Raw genomic sequence first — 20,376 nt, 5'->3', positions numbered from 1 at the left:
TGTAAATAAAGTCAAGAGAAAAGCAATATGGTCTAAAATACTTATTTAGAGCTTATTTTAGAGCTTAAAAACATGTTCAATGTTTGGATTTGTTTTAATAAAATAAATAAATTTGTTGCTCATGTGAGTCACAACAGGCAAGTGAGAACCAGAACTATAATTATGCAGCTGTCTATGTTGTGTTATGTCAAAAGCAGGGCTCCAGACTAGAGATCGACCGATATTGATTTTTTTATGACTGATACGATATGTAGAACCAATATTTATTTATTGTTTTATTTCTGTTTTTGACACAATGATAACAACACTGAACTGAACAAACTGTTTTATTTATCACAATGTTGTCAATTTCACTTCCTCCTTGCATACAAAACAACACAAAACAACTCTTATTTCTACAATAAGATATAATAAGGAATACAATAATATTCCTCCGGGTACTCCGGTTTCCTCCCCCAGTCCAAAGACATGCATGGTAGGCTGATTGGCATGTCTAAAGTGTCCGTAGTGTATGAATAAGTGTGTGAATGTGTGTGTGATTGTGCCCTGCGATGGATTGGCACACTGTCCAGGGTGTACCCCGCCTTGTGCTCGATGCTCCCTGGGATAGGCTCCAGGTTCCCCGTGACCCTGAAAAGGATAAAGCGGTAGAAGATGGATGGATGGATGGATGTTACTAAAGTGTCTTTTTTAAAATAAAAGCTTCGATGACTCTGTGAGTTCGTTTCTAATTCTTAGGGCCAAGCTGCTTAAACCACATATCACGCGTTTATGTAACACATCGCATTTGTTCATTAAGGGCAGTTATGTTAAATAAAGTTTATTAATTAAAGCAAAGCAAGTATACTTTGCCTGTGCACACCGTCATTTACTCGTCTCTCCTCGGGTCCTGCGCGCAATTCTCAAAACACCATTTATTGGATCCGATATTATGAAACCGATATCCGATTATGGGAAAATGTTTAAATATCGGGGGGAAATATCGGTAAAGCCGATTATCGGCCGATCTCTACTCCAAACAAAAAACCTATTAAATAATTAAAAAAAAAAAAAAAAAAAAAAAAAAAAAAAAAAAACAGGCACCGATTGCCACATAAGAATGAACCTACATTTAAAATGTTTTAAAACACTTACTTTCAGTCATCCTGTCGTATGTATACGTCTGGCCTCCTTTTACAGCGTCAGCATTTTCATCTACGTTCACTTATAGTGGTGTCTTTTGTGGAGCAGTCTGTGATGACATAGTCACAAGCTTTTTATGTTTTCGACTATCACCCTGTTTTCTCACAGTCTCTTTCCTGAAATGGTTCATTTTGGTAATGAAATCTGTGTTTCCTGCTATTTCTCTGCTCTCTTTGGATAAAAGTCACAAAGCATTTTCTGTGCAATGATCACACCTGAGCATGCAAACTCTTGAATCCAAGAAGTCTTAAAATGCCTTTCTGCACTTTTACTTGGGTGATCATTGATCTCTCTCTCTCATGCTGGAACAACTGGAACCTGCTTTTTAATTAGCAGGTGTGCCATTAGCATTGGCGCTCGACAGAGAAGAGGATCGTTTGAAAAATCTGATATGTTTCGTTTTGACATGTCTTTCTGACACAAAGCTGACCCTCTGCGTATTTTGGCGATCTGGATGAATTTTTCCCCCACTGAAACTTTCATATGTCTCGTTTTATTACTTCAATCGTAGGGTTGGCGGTTTGATTCCCGGCCCACATGACTCCACATGCCGAAGTGTCCTTGGGCAAGACACGGAACCCCACGTTACTCCCGATGGCAAGTTAAGCGCCTTGCATGGCAGCTCTGCTACCATTGGTGTGTGTGAGAGTGTGAATGGGTGAATGAGACACAATGTAAAGCGCTTTGGATAAAAGTGCTATATAAGTGCAGACCACTTACCATTTAGATACGTGTGAATCAAACTAATTTCAATTCAGGAAAGTCTGTAGTTTTCAGAACTATATATACACAGCCATGTGAAAAAATAAGTTGGCTTTTTTGATAAATTTGGACAAACATTTTTTGGACAAACATCCTTTTTGATGCAGTGCCTATTAATGAAGGTGTTACACTCTATCAAATGACATGAAATTGACATTTTGAAGTAATTTTCACAATTTAAATGAACAAAGTAAGAAAAAAGTAAGTGCACCCCGACATTTATCACACCTTCAAATCCATCAAATTAGACTCAGGTGTTGAAGATTGTGGTGTAAGTGGAACCAGTCTTATTTATATCCCTTCCATATCTAGTGTCTGGTGTTATCTTGAAGAATTTTGAAAAGAGGTCAAAAATTCCAGCAAGCCGATGTCAGAGACTGGTGGACAATTATGCAACACGCCTACAAGACGTAATTTCTGCTAAAGGGGGCAATACTGGCTTCTGAGGCCGAGCGTGTACTTACTTTTTCCACAGAAGAATATCAAATCTATTGATATTTCTGTTGAATAAATGATTTAAAAATCTCATTTTCCTTCTGGTTTTGTTCAAGTATATCAACTTTACTAATATGCATTGTTTCAAATGATGATCAAATGTTTGCTCGTCCAAATATGTCAAAAAAAGCCAATAATTTCCATGGGGTGTACTTATTTTTTCACACGACTGTATATCGTAGAAAATATCACATCCTTTCGCCTCACTATTGAATAGCTGTGATGTGCTCTCTTACAATGACAAATCTAGTAGATCTGTCTAAATAGACCATTTCCATTGTGTAATTATGCACATTTTGTGGTCTGTGGGTGAGTTATTAGCCTTATTGAGTCTTGCTGTAGGGTTGACGTCTTGGGTGCAGCTGTCAGCCTTGCTGTTTCTTTGGAGGCGCTGGTTTTGCTAGCGTTTGGTAGAAGTGTCGTTTCTGGTTTGGGTTTGGAGGCAGTGGCTGGCTGCCAAAGGAAAAATTCATGCAACAAAGTATTGACTGTATCAGGGCACTCCATCATCACCATGTGGCTTCCCTCTTCTATGACTTTCAGGAAGCCCAGAAGTAGTATCTGTCAAGACATTGAGTGTAATTATACTGTTATAGACGGTTCATAAATTTCAAGTACCATAGTTTGTTGGTGTGCAGTAGTGTTCTAGATTAAATTTACAATGATCACAGACCAGTAAAATGTTTACCTCTGCCATGCGCTGGTCCTCTTGTATTGACACAAACCTGTCATACACGCCGTGTACCAGGAGGATTGGTGCGGTGAGTTCAGCATGGTACACCTCATCCCCCTCTGGCCAGTACTGCCCATTCATCATCGACCGCAGCACAAAAGATGATACATTGAAGGCGTTTTTCTCCTTCAGAAGTTTCTTTTCCCTCGGGCCCTGATGAGCAAAACCAGCCCTAGAGGAACAAACCGTTAGTCCCGAGAATCTTCGTAGGAATGATGACATGCTTGTGGCTACTATAACAAACAGAAATTGCTTTAAAACATAATCTTACATGAGGAAGCTCCATGATAGGCACGGCGACAACCAGTGGAGTACACACGTTGGCAGATTGAAGACTGAACAGAGGCTGGGTTCCAGGGCTGTAGGCCCACCACCATTAATCATCACCACTTTGTGAACTTGTTCTGGATACTCATGGGCCAGAAAGGTGCAGAAAGACACACTGGAGGGAAAAGGCAAAGACAAATCACTTGCCATTTCCAATGCCAAAGTTAAAAGCAAGACTGAATGAATAAGACAGCACAGAAAGAATCGACCCCTTACCCATATGAATGCCCAATGAGAATATTCCGCCGTTTTGCATATCTCATGAATATGATTCTTACGTCATCAGCAAGAGCGTAAAATGTGTAGGCAGCTGTGATTTGAGGTGCAGAGCTGCCTCCATGGCCAGCTAGGTCTGGTGCGATCACTTCATAACCGAGCTGAGAGAAATAGTCCAGCTGGCCCTCCCATATATCCAAAGAGCCTCCTACTCCATGAATGAAGAACAGTGCCACGTCAGGGTGTGTCTCTTTGCACCGGGTAATCTTGCGTTCACAGTCGATCATCACGGTACGCTTAGGCTTGCACCATACACGCTGTGGCCTCTCATGTGCTACTGCTAAACTGGACTCTACAGCCTGTCCCGAGGCTGTGTTGTTACTGTCCACAACATCCACCTCCACAGCACTCTCGCCGTTTTGGCAGCGCACCAGCTCTGGGTGAGTCGCTTCACTCGTGTTCTCAATGAACAACTGTCCGCTGTGATACACTGTGATTTTCCTCTTACAGCTCACAGTACCCACCTCCCCTGTGTCTGGTTCCTCTATCACAGCTCGCTGAGGTCTAATATGACAAATACGCATCACTCTGCCAGGCTTTACCTCCACAAACTCGAAATGGTCTGCGGGCTCGGATGTTTTAATAGGGACCACGATGTTTGCAGACTTCCCCGATAAACAACAGAGAATTCCATTTATGAAGCCGCTCAGCATAGTGATCACCTGTGGCTGAGAGAATTTCACATGTTGGTATATATACATGTATATGTATATGCCCTTCACTTCTGAAATGAGAAATACATACTGTGTGTTATTTGTATCTATGAATATTCCCATCTAATTATATTCCCTGGTACTATCACAGCATTTTAGAGTTTGTCACTTTTGATCAGTTGCAGTCTGTCCACAGGGTCCCATGTGTTTATATTAGTTGATCAACAAAAGGTCATCTTCATTAAGTTGTCATTCACAACTCCATATAATTTCATTTGTGTTCACAGGATTTTGCAGAATTCTTTGGACTGTTGTGGCCAAAATTACTGGATTTTGCTGCGACTTTTTTCTAAATATGTGATGCAATTTGTGGAGTTTTTTTGTGCTTTTTTGCGGAAAACTACTTGAATTGGTGACATTGCAATTGCACGGCCTTTCTCAGTGATGTTTTTTTAGCTGTACCCATGTTCGACACATATGAATTGAAGAGGGCTTGGACAGAATGCGTGTTGTGATGATGTCACATGACAAATCTGCAGTAATATTGAAACATTGCAAGCTCCTCTGAATACAGCGGAGTTTCCTTGATTTTGCATTAATTTCTGCAACCGGAAAATCACAAAATCTTGGAGAGACTGACTGATTACCTCTTTTGAGTGACCAAGGATTTAAAAAAAAAAGTTAATTAATAGGTTGATCTACTTGTCTTTCTAGATGATGTATAATCATAGGGCAGCATGTGCACCAGGTGATTTTGCACTTAGCTTCCTTACATTTACAGCATTTCACCGAACTTACATTTATCTCATTTATACAACTGAGCAGTTGAGGGTTAAGGGCCTTGCTCAAGGGCCCAACAGTGGCAGCTTGGCAGTGCTGGGATTTGACCTCATGACCTTCAATCAGTAGTCCAAAGTCACAACCACTGAGCAACCACTGAGCTACCACTGCCTCCTTAACACCTAGTGGTCAAAAATGGGAACTAAGACAAGTGCCCATTGGGGAAAGAACCACACTGCCCCATGCTGGGACGTGAAGCTGATCGAGTTGCCAGATTGGGCTAGTTTAAAAAAATACTCAACAGCCATCAAGATATTGTTTTATAGCAAAAAATCAAATAATTCATCTTTTCTAGTGTAGACAGTGTGTCCATGACGTACAGAACTATTCCCATTGTGAGATATATTACAAAGATTCAGAGAGGACAAAGGGGAATTATGTGTGTACACCACTATGACCTTGTTCGTATGCAAAGACAATATGTCTCTTTCTCCGTGCAGAATTTTGGGCTGGTCTCAAGTCTTTTGTGTGCATTTTGAGACGTAGTTGACCTTGGAATTCTGCTGAAATCTGGCAAACCTGTTTAATGATTTTATCTGTCCTGCCTAACCCTGGCGATGTGAAGAACACCTGCTGTATCAAACACAGATGAACAGAGGTACATCTAAAACTGTTCAAAAGTTGCTGCTAGACTGTATGCTGAATGACTGCATGCTGAGTCTCAGCTGCCTGGTATAGGGTTATTCTAAATATTCACTTCAAGTCAAGTGTGATAGCCTCTCAACTGAATTTCACTTATATCTGTGGTCATGATATAAGTATATACTTATATCTGTACTGCTGCTGCTTACAATAATTTCATTATATACTCAAACACGAGTGCCACAACAGAAGAATCCGAGTTGATGATAAGTCACTGAATCTTACGGTTGTTATTTCTACTGTAGCTTTTAAAATGTTAAAATTTTACTTGGTATTTATGACTCTGAAAAATATTATTTATTTTCTAGGTGCTGCCCTTCTTTCTACTCCTGCCCCAGAACGGTTCTTGCACCCTTTTGTTCCAGAGGAATCAAAATACACACTAAAACAACACATAAATCGAGCACTTGGTTATTAATAGATGACTTTTTTAATGCCTATGATTTATAGTCTCTTTTCTCTCATGATAACGAGTCAGGAGCCACCAAAATACCTCTCTGGTTTAGTTTCACACCAAGTGAGGATTTATCATCCCTACATTCATCTAGTGCAAAACTGCATTATTACTTTGAGTGCTAATTAATATCTGAGCACTGCTGCTGCAATTACACAAAAACAAAAAACTGTTTTATATTGTAAGGCTTCTCGTGTGTAGACGAAATATTTATGGAGCTTGACATACACAAAGTATTACTTCTGAACGTCTAACCATTAAATAAACATTTACATAAGTTTTCTACAATTAGATTTGTGGAAGAAATTGGAGGGTTTTAATTACAAGACTACTCGTAAAAGAAAAATATTGCGATATACAAGCTACTTGCATTATTAGATAAATTATTAGATTTAACATGTTTATTTAAATAGCTCAAAACAGTAATTGGTATTAATGAAAGATTTTAAAATCTAAACCTTTATCATTTTCTGGATTTAGGGCCAGGAGCACTTATTCATGTAAGGCATTACATTTTAATGTTAAACTAGTCAGTTTACATACACTAAATACAAAATCTTAATTTGAAATCATAAGACTTTAACTGGAATTCATATTATTTATGAAGTTTCTTACCTAATAAATAACTAAAGCGATGCATAAACAAGTTGTAATAACTGCTCTTCCTCCAGCTGAAGTGTGTTGTGGAAAAACATGGTTGATAATCTGCTGCAGGTAATCCAACAGTGTAATCCAACCTGATGTTGTTCTGTGGAAAGTTGCAAAATTACAGGTGCTTTTCTTCCCTGTGTGAAATTTTTTAAACCATGTCTGTCTGTTGCTCGCTTTTAGCCCAAGTCTGTTTATTTCTTTTCGGGCTACTGATTGTAAATCTCCAGATTAGACAGGGATTACACCTGCAGGCCATCTGCTGCCACAACAAGAGGCATGGAGTTTCTCGCTTCTCTTATTCTACAATAACAATAGCGCCCTCTGCTGGTTGATTAACAGACTGGTCAAATTTACTGTTGGCGCTGCAGAGTGGGATTTGAAAAACAACAAAACAGACAAAAGAAACAGTCACGTACACAAGCGCCTGTACTAAACAAAACGTAACCACTTCGAATGGTCTTATTTATAGCCAAAAACTAATTACTAATGGTTAAGCATTAAAAGATAACTATTATCAATATTCAGGCATGTTAGCTTATATACAGTGTTTATACAATGTGTAAAATATTTCATACACTAACAGAGCACTTTATTAGGAACACTATGCTAATACTCAGTAGGGCTTCACTTTGCTCTAAAAACAGCCTCAATTCTTCATGGCATGGATTCCACAAGATGTTGGAAACTTTCCTTTGAGATTCTGGTCCATGTTGAAATTCCTGCAGATTTTTCAGCTGCACTTTCATGCTGTGAATCTCCCGCTCTCCCACATCCCAAAGGTGATCTACTGGATTCAGATCCGGTGACTGGGAAGACCACTGAAGAACACTGAACTCACTGCCATGTTCATGAAACCAGTTTGAGATGACGTTTGCTTTGTGACGTGGTGCATTATCGTGCTGGAAGTAGCCATTAGAAGATGGTGAATTGTGGGTATGATGCCTGATACATTACCCAGTATTAGTATAGTGTTCCTAATAAAGTGTTTGGTAAGTGTAAGTTTAAATAGCTAATATTTCTTAATAATATATTATTAATAGTAGTTAATAATACTTAAATAGTTTAATTTCAAAATTAGGCATACCCCACAATTAATACTTGACATAGCTTTTCCTGTACAGAGTGATCACGGAGCGTGTTTAACAGGTTTAGAGACACTTGTATATGAATCTTTGATCGCTCCCGCCTGCAGAACATTTCAGGCTCTTTCATATTCTTGATTTTGTGCACATGAACTGCTTCAAATCTAGCCACTTCAGTGTTGTTTGGGGTTATAATCTTGTTAAAAGATCCAACTATTGTCAAGTCTTAACCTCCTGGAAGACTCAATTAGGTTTATGACTAAAATATTCTGGCATTTAGTGACATTAATGACTCTGCTAGTCTTCCTGACAGGTTCTTTTCATTGTATGCATTTCTTTCTCTCTTTTTATCTCTAAACATGCCAGAGGTGTGAATGGCTGAAAAACATTTAGGCCTGATTGGACCACAACACATGAATCCAGCTCTCTGGGAGTGCCTCTTTTACCCAATGAGTTTGTTGCCTAATTGTTTCCAGAACCTTCACGCTATCTGTCTCTCAGTGGTGGAATGAACTTCCAACCTCAATCCGGACCGCAGAATGTCACTATCTTCTAAAAACAGCTAAAGACCCATCTCTTCTGTGAACATGTAACGAACCAATAAAAAAAAAATAAAAAAAAATAAAACACCTTACTCTAGCTCTTACACCTCTATGATATATCGCTTTGTTAGTATTTCCTCATTTTGTAAGTCGCTTTGGATAAAAGAGTCTGCTAACTGAATAAATGTAAACGGTCGAGGTGACTAATAATGGATTTAGAAAATTCATCTTTACAACCCCAGGAATAAACTAAACTGTGCACTTCTGTAACCATGACAACCACACCCTCCCCCCCTTACTTCCTCACCCACCCTATCTAACACAGCTAATAATCTGTGTAATTTTAGATGATGTCCTTAACTCTCACGACCACATGACATCAACCACTGACTAAACAAGCTGTTCAAATCTGCATACAAGTTATATTTACATACAGTGTTGACTACACAGTAGCTCTACTTGCTGGTCTGACTTCAAATGTAAGCTCTACTGCCAACACTCATTGGATTTTTCGAGTGGCAAGAATCACATTCAAACCTCTCAGCATCACATAAACACCTTGACTCCAAACTACACACCTGCACTCCGACTCAGGTGTTTCACCTCAGGCCTGGATCCTCAGTAGTGAAATGTGCCTTAACTTGTATGCATGTATTTCTAGTTGCTCCGAATATGGCTGTCCATCAGAGGACTGAAGGTAGTGTAATCACCATCACTTTTTAAATACTGTTAGAAATAGACGACAGAATACCACTTTTCCAATACTGATACTGAAACTTTGAGTATCAACCGATACTTATCTGATATTTTCTTTAAAAAAATTAAGCTTTAATTTTTTTTCAACTGAAGCACTTCACAGTTTTTTCCATCTGAAAATTACTCGCGTTGGCAAATATAATAAATAAAGTATAAATGTAATCAAATCCTAACAAAAGGAAAATGTTTCCTCTTATATACGATTCACTATTTGATCTAGTTATAATATCAGTTTTCCTTTAAATCATGCATGCCAGTAATTGGTGGAGGCTGTATATGTAAGGGTATATTATGGTCAGTACAGATCTGGTTACAGTCAGTTACATGTAATAAAACACTAGTCACTGTAACCATAAACACCCTTTAACTAATAATGGCTTAAGGTTAGATGCTTTCTCTTGCCAAACCCAAGTACCCTAGCAATACTAGAGTTTATTACACATGTTTTAGCCAACACTATTGGCTTGTTCTGCATTGAACAATCTTTTAATAATACAACAAACACACAACAAAACCTTGCAGTGAAGAGGGGGGAAAAAAGAAGACTTAAAGACAAACTACTGACACCTTAACCTTTCCTCACATGCAGAAATCTCTGAACAGGTGTTCCCTGTTGTATTATTACAAACATACCTTATCTGGGTGTTTTTTTTCATTCATGTTTATTCAAGCACATAAAAGGTAGTAGTGTAGCTCTGATTAGTGCTTGAAGACCAAGCATAGAACCAAAGCATAGAACCAAAGCATGGCACTGCACTCCAACCTATAACAAACCATCTTTACCATTATCTAATTATACCCATCATGTGCAGGGAAAAATACCTGCACTGGTCAAGCACAAAGGGCTTTCAATCATATTTTCAGTGGAACAATGGGTGGAAAAATCCAACTGCCTCAGTATCTGCATAGGGCCTAATCGGATCGATAATGTTAAATATCTGGCCTCACCACCAAATTTATACCTTCAAAAATAGACCTAAATTTGAATTCTTGATAAGTGAGTAATTTTTTTTTTAACATAACCAAGACAGTACTACTGGAACAATTATTTCCAAGCCGTGATCAGTGTGAACCATCAAAATCTTAACAGTGCGATCATGCACAATTAGGCACACGCTAGGAAGATACCACATCACTTACACCAGTACTCCTACAGCTAAATTTGTCCAAAAAAAAAGGGTTTTATTTTCACATGTCTATGAACTGACTTGCCTGTCAGTACAGGAAAAATAAATCCACAGCTGAGCTAGTGGGAATGATTCTTAAACTGGAGTTAAAATTTGCACACACAGACACATTCACGCACAACACTGTGTGATGCAGTCTAACTTTGCCCCACTCTGCCAAATTCCTGCACGTAGAGACTGATGTAACTTCGTGCCAGCACTCAAAGTCTCCCTACCCTACCTGAGCAAATTTCAGTGCAACAGGTCCACAGATTCTGGCAGTGGAAGCTAACAGCAACCCTAAGTGTTTATCACCAGGCTGCAAGGACGCACAATGGGACAGTTTGACAGGAAGCGCTGAATTTAAAAACAAACAAAAACAAAACAAAAATCCCACCATAAAACGGTCTCACTTTTTAAAGCCAGTCTCATGTGCAGACGTCTACAAGAAATGTAGACCATGTATTATTCTTTAATCTGAAAAGGCTGCCATGTTTGTGCCTGTCCCTGTGCTGTTTGGTAACAATCCGTTTTAGGAGTCTTCGTTCATTTCCTGACTGTCGGTCCGTGCAATTTTGCGTGAAGGTGCAGGACTGCCTCCTTCACCCTGTTCTTGCTCCCGTTCCCGCTTCTTGGCTGCGTTCTGCACACAAAAACAATGTATAAAAACAATAGACGGGTTACTTATAACTCATGTAATTGCCATCGCATCATTTGCATGCCACGATGCCAAAAATATTGAATCGAGCAGACTAAAGGGTTCTTTTCTGGGTTCTCTCTGTATAATTCTATACAGTTTCCCTGTCCACAATAGCTTCCAAATAGACCCCTTAAGAAAGTTAGAACCATTAGCGAAAAGAAACCCTGAGAAACCAAAATTGTGGTGCAAAAATCTGAAATGCAATATACAAATGCTATTGCTTTTCATTATCGACGAGCAAAAAACGAGCAGCACTAAAAATAAAACCTTCATTGCATTACTTTTACGCTGCTTGATCCCTTCGGTGGAAAATTAAAATCAACAGGGGATCGCTAAATGCGTATCAGGAAACAGCCCCATTGAACTGCATTTTACCAGGCGGCACTTTCGAGTGTACTTTCATCCGTGAGAGGGAGTTGTAATCAGATGAAGAGGAAAAGGATATGACGCCATCAATGTCCAGGGTGCTTTACCATCCACAGAAAGGGAATGCCTGATAGTTTCTTACAGTCTCATATCGCACCTACTTTCTGCATTAATTGTAATCGTCAAGCCTTTCAGAATTACTACCAAAACATAATACACGTTCATATGACTGAATCAGCAACCATGAGAATGGGGAAAAATGTGATCTCAGTGATTTTGACTTCTTCAGCCAAGAACAGAAAGCTGAGGCTGCAGTGGACTCAGACTCACCAACACTGGACAGTTGAAGACTGGAAAAACATAGCCTGGTCTGATGAATCTCGATTTCTGCTGAAGCACACAGATGATAGGGTCAGAATGAATCCATGAACCCAACCTTGTGTCAACAGTTCAGGCTGGTGGAGGTGGTGTAATGGTGTGGGGAATGTTTCCTTGGCACACTTTGGGCCTGTTAATACTCAATCATCGCTTGAATACCACAGACTATTTGAATATTGTTGATGACCATGAGCATCACTTCATGGCCACAATTCACCATCTTCTAATGGCTACTTCCTGCATGATAATGCACCACGTCACAAAGCAAAAGTCGTCTCAAACTGGTTTCATGAACATGACAGTGAGTTCAGTGTTCTTCAGTGGTCTTCCCAGTCACCGGATCTGAATCCAGTAGATCACATTTGGGATGTGGGAGAGCGGGAGATTCACAGCATGAAAGTGCAGCTGAAAAATCTGCAGGAATGTCAACATGGACCCCAATCTCAAAGGAAAGTTTCCAACATCTTGTGGAATCCATGCCCTGAAGAATCGAGGTTGTTTTGAGAGCAAAGTGAAGCCCTACTGAGTATTAGCATAGTGTTCCTAATAAAGTGCTCTGTGAGTGTATATATTTGCTTTTCTTTGTAGATTTCTAAATGTCACTAATAAAACGCATTACCATTTGTGAATTGCATTTCACATTTTTGCAGCACTGTGATTGCCTTTACTCAGATAGGTTACTTATTTATAAATAGGGATTTGTGGAGTCACACTGCTGGCTGCAAACAGGAAAAAAATATATGCAGAATTGCTCCCCATCCAGAATTAGGCTTTTATCTTTGTGAATTTCATAACAATAATGCTGGGATTAATTCATTAAATTGAATGAGGTGACAAATATCAGGGGGCTAATTATGTTGTGGGGCAGCCGTTCAAATTATGTGTTGCATAATACTGTGCAAAAGTAAAAACATTCTGCTTGTCTCATAATGAATAACAGGAACACCTACAACTTCTTCTGAAGGTTGAACACTGTTATTAAACTCATAGCTGCAGAACTGTGTGGGAAAGAGGACTGCTAACATATCAGTAATAAATGAATTATTATTATTGCTCAAACACAAACACACTAAGATGCACATACCTTTTTGTCCCACTGTTGGTGGAGGTAGCGCAAAAGAATGTTTGTTTTCTCTGTGACAATAACTGTGGAGAGAGGACACATACAGTCATCGATAGATGTTTATCCTCCTTATATGCAATAGCAGGTCATATGAACACTTACTCTGCTCTGATGGATATTCCCGTGTTGGCAAATAAACTGATGGTCTTCTATTCTGTAACAGATTATAAATAATTTCAAAAGGCAACTCACAATTATAAGCAACCCACAACACATCTACTGTGTACTGAGAGGCCTAAAACCACACCATCTGTCACAGTGTGATGCTCACAGTATCACAGCAGGCATTTCACATTTTGAAATGGTTAAAAAGACTACCGATGCTTTGCACACAGAGTCTGCGTGGAATCTACTGAAGTTGCTCTTGTTGTAGACGGGGAGACCTTTCAGGAAATCCGCCTGGGAATGACAGAATGGTTATATGTAGAAAAGGTTTACATTAGGACACACGACATGTGAGGGATTAACATGAACTTGAGAAAAATGGGACATATTTGACATAGTTGAGTCTAGGTTTACGAAATTAAAATTCCCATTAAATGGCTTGAAGAGGCAGAAGTTGCAGTAGGAAAGTCACCATGAAATTAAAACTAACACTTTGTGGCATTTAGTATGATCATGTTGGCCTTGAGGTTATCTATTAACTAGTGTGCTCCAAAACAACGACGAATTTCTCATTAAGAAGATATACGCGTTCAATATTTACAGTCTCGCTCTACCACCAATACGGATCAACAAATTTGATGACATCATTCTGCTTTTCATCAGATTTTCTGTCCAATCAAATGCTCTCTAGAATCTGGTGTCCAACCCCCAATGTTATAAAAAACCCCTTGCCGGAGTTGGCGTTATCGTAAATGTGGGTCGTAAATGTGTCTTTGGCTGTTGGAACTCGCATGTTTTATATTCAGATTTCCAACTGAAAGACGGTTAAGAAGGAAATGGCTTGAATTCATTCACTGACTGGCATTTTTTTTCCTATGATTCCTTCACCAATTTTGGAATGTTCGCTGCGTGGTTTGCGAGCTACCTCCAATTGGCAGACATAGCTGTTCCTACCTTTTACAGGTGAAGGAGGTGGGAAAAATCCTCCACAAGTGAATCCAACTCATCGTCATTGCTTGGGCTCACGTCTATGGTACTAACGGTCAAGCACGGCTTAGCCTGGGCTGTGAGATAAGCTGAACACTATTGACTAAGGGGGAGGAGCCACTCGACATGTCCCGTCCTGACTTCCTCTTTCAATGGAAGTGACATCAACACATCGAATAACGCTGTGCTGCTTCAAGGAACTTCACGGCACTTCACAGGGATTTTGATGTGCTTGACTGATTTATACAACAGCCAATAGCATTCAAGATATGCCACACCCCCTCTGATTCAAAACAAATTTGACAGCAGATTTGCAAACCAGCAAAATACGGAGAGGATTTCTCAGTGCCACCTTCACGCACACCTGTCAACTTTAACGAGGATGACATCGTGGACGAGGAGATGCCGTGCGTTTCTATAGTTCTGCCGTATATGTTTGACAGAAGGGATTTTCACACTGCGCTTAACCCCGGGTCATCGTCGTTCTAAACGCCGCTTTTAACCCCGGGTAGGGGAATGTTTCACACTTGTAATTTAGAATGGGGGTTAGCTCCACTTTTGTCCCGGAGTTATGGAACCCTGCTCTGCTTTTGCGGTGTTAACCTGCATTGCTGTTCCAAACATTTACCGTGTGAAACCATGCAGCGTTACAATGTTACGGCTGGACGATTAGCAGCAGACAACAAGCCAGAAACTGAACAGCGCTTGCCTCGTATCACGTTATTTATCCAATCGTGATTGTTGACGTTGCAAATATGCAAATAAGAACATTCACCCAGGGTTTAGGTATGTACACTGTGAAACATCAACTTACGAATACCAGGATTAATTGTTAACCCCGGGTAAATATGAGTATGAGCGGTGTGGAATGCGAAACAACATAACCCAGGATGCTGTTTACCCGGGGGGTTTACAACGAGCCAGGGTTAACCATTTCAAGTGTGAAAATCCCTAGCGTGTCGCAGGGTCATCACCGAGAGGCTTCTGGTGTGCATAGTATAGCCTATAGCTAAATGCCTCGACTTCAGACGGGTGCACATGGTGCGTTTCTTAACAGTGTTTTGCGACTGTTGCTTGTCAGACTGTACAAAAATGACCCCTGCTGTAAGCAGTGTTACACTGTAGGATCTCAGTTCTCATTAATGTCAGACTGTACGACAGTCAAGACGTGAAACACTGATGCACGCACGCACGAAGACTCGTACGGAGTAGGAGAAGCCACACTACAGGACTATGCCTCAAATCTTCAGTCATTGCCAGAATTTAATCAGAGGAGAAATTTGATCGCAACGGCCGTTAATCGGCTGTCGGGGAACATGCGATCAAAGACTACAGGTTTTGCCCTTGGATTATAGGAGTCTTTTAGGATTCTCAAAATTTGTTTCAGATGACCAAGTCCTGGCCAAAATCGAACAGTGTGAACATAGGCTTAACGTAAATATAACCAAGGGATGGATGCAAAAAAGGTAACAGTGTGTTAAAAAAGCAAACAAACAAACCGTGTTTGTTGAGAACACCTCAGGGGCGGGACACTGTCTTTCAGATGAGACATTAAACCAAGGTCCTGACTCTCTGTAGTCATATGGTGGCTTAGCGGTCAAGGCTTTGGGTTACTGATTGGGGGCTCAAGCCCCAGCACCGCCAAGCTGCCACTGTTGGGCCCTTGACCCTCTCTGCTCCAGGGGCGCTGTATTATGACCCTGCGCTCTGACAGGCTGGGGTATGCAGGGGTATGCTGGAGTATGCGAAGAAAACAATTTCACTGTGCTCTAAAGACTCGTTATTAAAAATCCCAGGACACATCATGTAGGGTATACCCCCAGTGCCCTGACAAAATTCCCCCATTGGCCCTTCTCTATCATGGCCCCCCTAATAATTTCCATCTCTGAAATGGAATTGGAAACTCCATTCCTGAATTGGAATCTCCATTCCTACATCACTCTCCTCTCCACTAATAGCTGGCGCACTATGGCTGCCTTCGCATCATCTATGGATGCACAATGGTAGTGGTTGAGGAGATTCCAACTATACTATGTAAAGCGCTGCGAGTGTCTAGAAAAGCACTACATAAATGTAACTGTAACATATACATCCTAGAGGGCATTTCATTGGACATGACGTATTAAATTACTAACAAGAATATTTCCCCTACAAATACTATTAGAGTGATGTCCATAACACCAAGGGACAGGTAACATTATACCTTGGTGAGATGGGTGCATAAATATAAATATATATATAAAAAAATCAGAGTAAAGCGATAAGTCAGATTCACATAGAGGCCATTTCAGAAATGCACAGATAAGCAATACACCAGAAAGTGGCATCTAATACAAGCAGCTGAATCTTGTTATTAATCGTGTTTTAAAATACTAATCACTCTGGTTCTGGCTTCTCGGATTTATGATTATGATATTTTGTGTCAAGGCCGGTGATGAAGCTGGTTTTGGGTGTTTTGGACCAGCCTGGGCGTTTCCAATCCAGATATCGAGCTGAGAAACTGAGAGCTAAGGCTGGTGATGGTGTACTGTAAACTAAACACCTGTCACCTTCTAACCAAACCTGCTTAACTTTTACTCAAAAGACGTTAAAGTGCACAGTGTTAATAAGACCAGCGGATTATTTAGACCTAATGTCTGACGGAAAACTATCGCTTTTGTTGATTTGCTCGAGTCACGAACAACAGAAACAGCTGAGAAGAGAAGCCCGAATGAGTCGACTTGACCGAAAGATAGCAGCCGGTTTAGCCACTAGGTTACTAGCTAGACTGCTAACCTAAACCTGCTATTTAAATATCGATAATAACTGATAAATATACATATTATTATCAGAATTTTTGACATACCGATACTAACGGTTCTACTTGGTGTAGACACGACTGAAGCTAATGACTCCGACCAGCAATAGCTTTAAAAACATGGCACAAAAAATGGCTAACACTAGCAATATTAGCCAGCTAGCGATAATATGTAGCACGTTAGCTAAATAAAATACAATACTTCTTGTAATGGTTAGCGAATATATGTTCTGATAAAACAAGTAAAAAATAAATTTGACTCCACTTACTTTGTCCATCGTGATATTGTAAATAAGATCCAAAAGTGTTGCCTTGGAAACCCCCCACTACTAGTCGCTATGCTAGCAAAGCAGGATTACACGGCTAGCTGATGAAGCTAGCTCAAACAACCACAGGGCCTAAACTAATTTTATGCCGACAAAGTGACCAACCGGCTACCATTCAGAAGTCCGAGTGTTTCTACCCTGTTTGTCAAACTCACAGTAAATCAGCAGTGCAAAATAAAATCCACGCTTTGAGAAAACAAGTCTAACAACAAACATTAAATGTACGTCTGACTAGCCGATGGACTGCACCTAATAACAGAGGGAGGTGGGTTGCCAGGTTTGGAAAATATACCGAGTGCTGCCGACTCTTTTCAGGGGTAAGTAGCAAAAATTCGCTAGGAGTCGCCAGATGACTTCATAGGCTAATTTATATATTCATTGATTCATAATCATTAAACAAAACGTTTTTGTTTTTTTAATAAACACGTTTATTATCAGTCTTATGTTATGTACAAGAAGTTCAAGTGCCTGTGTATGAGCTGTTACTACTGAAATATTAGAAGGAGTACATTTATTTTAACCTACGGTTCATGTTACAGCCGGAACTACTTTCCGAGCCTCACTGTTATGTAAGAAGTAAAACACTACAGGACGCACAATGGAGTGCATTATTCTGTGGAGTGTGTTATTCTGCTTATAATACAGCAAGTTGCCAATGATTACAATATTTAATTTATTAATTAACGACACATTGCACAATTAAATGGTTTACAGTTAATTTAATGTTATAAAACGTCCGAGAGACAAGTTAGTTCCGGTTTTCACCCACTGTATGTTACAGCTGTGGTAAACAGTCACACCCTCAGCAACCTCCCTGTCTCTCTCTTGCTCTCTTTCTTTCTGACAAATGTTAAATGAATGTCTCCTAACAAAAACTTCAACAACATCAATGATTATACATCTTACTTAGTTAAACAACACCACTTGTTTTGATCCATTTATTATTAGTCTTAGCTCATGTGGCGCTTCTCTTGTGAACGTCCCTGTGAATGTTGAGTCCGAGTCCACCTTTGTCGAGTTCGAGTCAAGACCAAGTCCTTAACCAATCGAGTCCGAGTTCAAAAGGGGCCGAGTTGGACTCAAGTCCGAGTCCTTAATAGCAGAGTCGAGTACGGCCGAGTCCAGAAAGTAATTCAACTGAAAAAAGATTTGAAATTGCAATTGTAAACTCACCACTGAGCTGTTAAATTAATATTTTAAGCTTCACAAACCAATAGTAACATAAATGTAACAAAAAATACCACTATTACATCTTGTCATTGGCATTCAATATTTTTATTTCAACTAGTTTCCTATAAAAAAAAAATAGTTTAAAAGAAAAAAATGTATATAGAGGTATATGTAGACCTTTTATTCTATTACAAGTGCATGAAAATACATATTGACCTGTTTTGTTATTGTATCACACTATATTGTGTCCTCCAGTTCGAGTGGACATTTAAATGATTTGATGCCTGAGAGAGAGAGAGAGAGTACAGAGTAGAGGTACATTTAGCAGGATGTCATAACAACAAGCTTCATGCTTTATTACTGCTTTTAATCTGTCTATGAATGACAACAAACTCATTTCGGAACACAGCTCGCTCCTTGTAACCTTTTTTATTATAATTCCTAAAATAAAAAAAATAAAAAAAATCCCTATCAACAGGGTTTATGATTTTTACTACATTAAGAAGTACATTTCAAATTTTACGTGAAATTCAAGACTGGGCAATATGACTACAATCTTATTTCACAGTAATTATATGTTTTCTCAGGTAGGTCTATCAGTCGTATTCAAGTAAGAAATACTACAGAAATTGAATAAATCAAATAAATTTAATTAAAGTCAAATGAGAGTGATTTTCTCTTTGTCTTTTGTTGTTTGATTGACAGTAATGACACAGACAGCAGCAGGTTTATTAGACTGCTGTCACTTTAAGACCTAATGCACAGATCCAATATACTGTATTGACACACCTCCGATTTCCCCCCCAACTGTTTACATTCACTTAAGACATAACCGATTGTGTTTGCATAAATACTCAGCCAGATCGGTGTTTTGACATGATGTGTGTGTATTTATCTGACTGTCCAAGCGTAATAAGCCGCGAAAGAGAACTTGACTCTGTACACGCATGATGAGGTGGCTGAATGTCTCCCTGCCTGACCAGGGGGCTGTGTACGCACTTGAATTTCTTAATTTCTTGCTATCTTAATTTTATGTTCTTATTTATTTATTTTTAAATCTTTCTTTTGTTACACGACTGGACTCAGAAAAATTTCAGAGTCCAAAATGTCAGCGTCCGTGTCAAGTTTGAGTACAAATTTACCCAAGTGCGTGAAAAGTCAGAGTTTGTTCATAATCAGACTCAAGTCTGGATTTGAATCTGGGATCGAGTACCCCAACTCTATTTATGCTACACCTGGAACTACTGCCAAAGCCATTCTGTCTCATATCTACAGTCCCCTTAGAAACTATTGGAATAGCAAGGCCGATTAATTGGTTTTGCTGTAGACCGAAGACATTTGAGTTTGAGATCAAAAGATGAATATGAGAAGATAGTTTATAGTTTCAGGTTTTTTTTTCCTGGTATTTAAATGTAGATCAGGAAGTGACATAGAACATAGTGCATTTTGTATCAGATCATCCAATTTGTTTCTTGTTAGCCAGGTGTGTCTTGTTAGTTTGATTGTTTAAACAATAAATAGCTCTGAACATCTACTTTTGGTTTTAGGCTTCAGTTTCACTTGTGAAGACTGCATTTGTTGCTAAAAAGGATAAACCAACATGAAGATTAGAGAGCTGTCTATGGGAGAAAAGCAAGCCCTTGTGAAGCTGAGAAAAGAGAAAAATTAATCAGAGGCATTGCGCAAACATTGGGTATAATACCAATACCACAATTTGAAATGCTCTAATGCACAATTTGAATTAAGCTCTAATCAAATTAAGACAGGTGGCGTACTCCTGTTTTAGTCACATTATGGACGTGTATTACAGACATGTAAACACAATCACATTATGAACGCCGTGTGAGAGTTTTCACCGCATTT

At 39.4% G+C, this 20,376-nt stretch overlaps 2 protein-coding genes across 4 annotated transcripts; both read right to left on the bottom strand.

Annotated features, from left to right (window-relative positions):
- Positions 1-223: 223 nt before the first annotated feature.
- On the bottom strand, positions 224-9,460 carry abhd8b (abhydrolase domain containing 8b). Of its 2 annotated transcripts, XM_017478415.3 has the most exons (5): positions 6,980-9,460; positions 3,716-4,443; positions 3,444-3,614; positions 3,128-3,344; positions 224-3,000 (listed from the first exon to the last, which is right to left on the bottom strand). In XM_017478415.3, the coding sequence occupies exons 2-5, from the start codon at positions 4,426-4,428 to the stop codon at positions 2,725-2,727; spliced, it is 1,377 nt and encodes a 458-aa protein (XP_017333904.1). In that variant the 5' UTR covers positions 4,429-4,443; positions 6,980-9,460; the 3' UTR covers positions 224-2,724. The 2 variants fall into 2 exon arrangements, with proteins under 2 accessions (XP_017333904.1, XP_053539157.1); XM_053683182.1 differs by lacking the exon at positions 6,980-9,460 and having other exon boundaries at positions 3,716-4,674.
- A 208-nt stretch (positions 9,461-9,668) lies between these two features.
- Positions 9,669-17,648, bottom strand: dda1 (DET1 and DDB1 associated 1). Of its 2 annotated transcripts, XM_053683032.1 has the most exons (6): positions 17,287-17,648; positions 13,447-13,527; positions 13,231-13,282; positions 13,090-13,151; positions 11,958-12,014; positions 9,669-11,204 (listed from the first exon to the last, which is right to left on the bottom strand). In XM_053683032.1, exons 1-6 carry the CDS (start codon positions 17,293-17,295, stop codon positions 11,094-11,096), a joined length of 372 nt encoding a protein of 123 aa, XP_053539007.1. In that variant the 5' UTR covers positions 17,296-17,648; the 3' UTR covers positions 9,669-11,093.
- Between the last annotated feature and the right edge of the window lie 2,728 nt (positions 17,649-20,376).

The sequence above is a fragment of the Ictalurus punctatus genome, chromosome 10 (assembly GCF_001660625.3).
Source record: "Ictalurus punctatus breed USDA103 chromosome 10, Coco_2.0, whole genome shotgun sequence".
In the NCBI taxonomy this organism is placed as follows: domain Eukaryota; kingdom Metazoa; phylum Chordata; class Actinopteri; order Siluriformes; family Ictaluridae; genus Ictalurus; species Ictalurus punctatus.
This window is presented reverse-complemented; position numbering and strand designations above follow the sequence as displayed.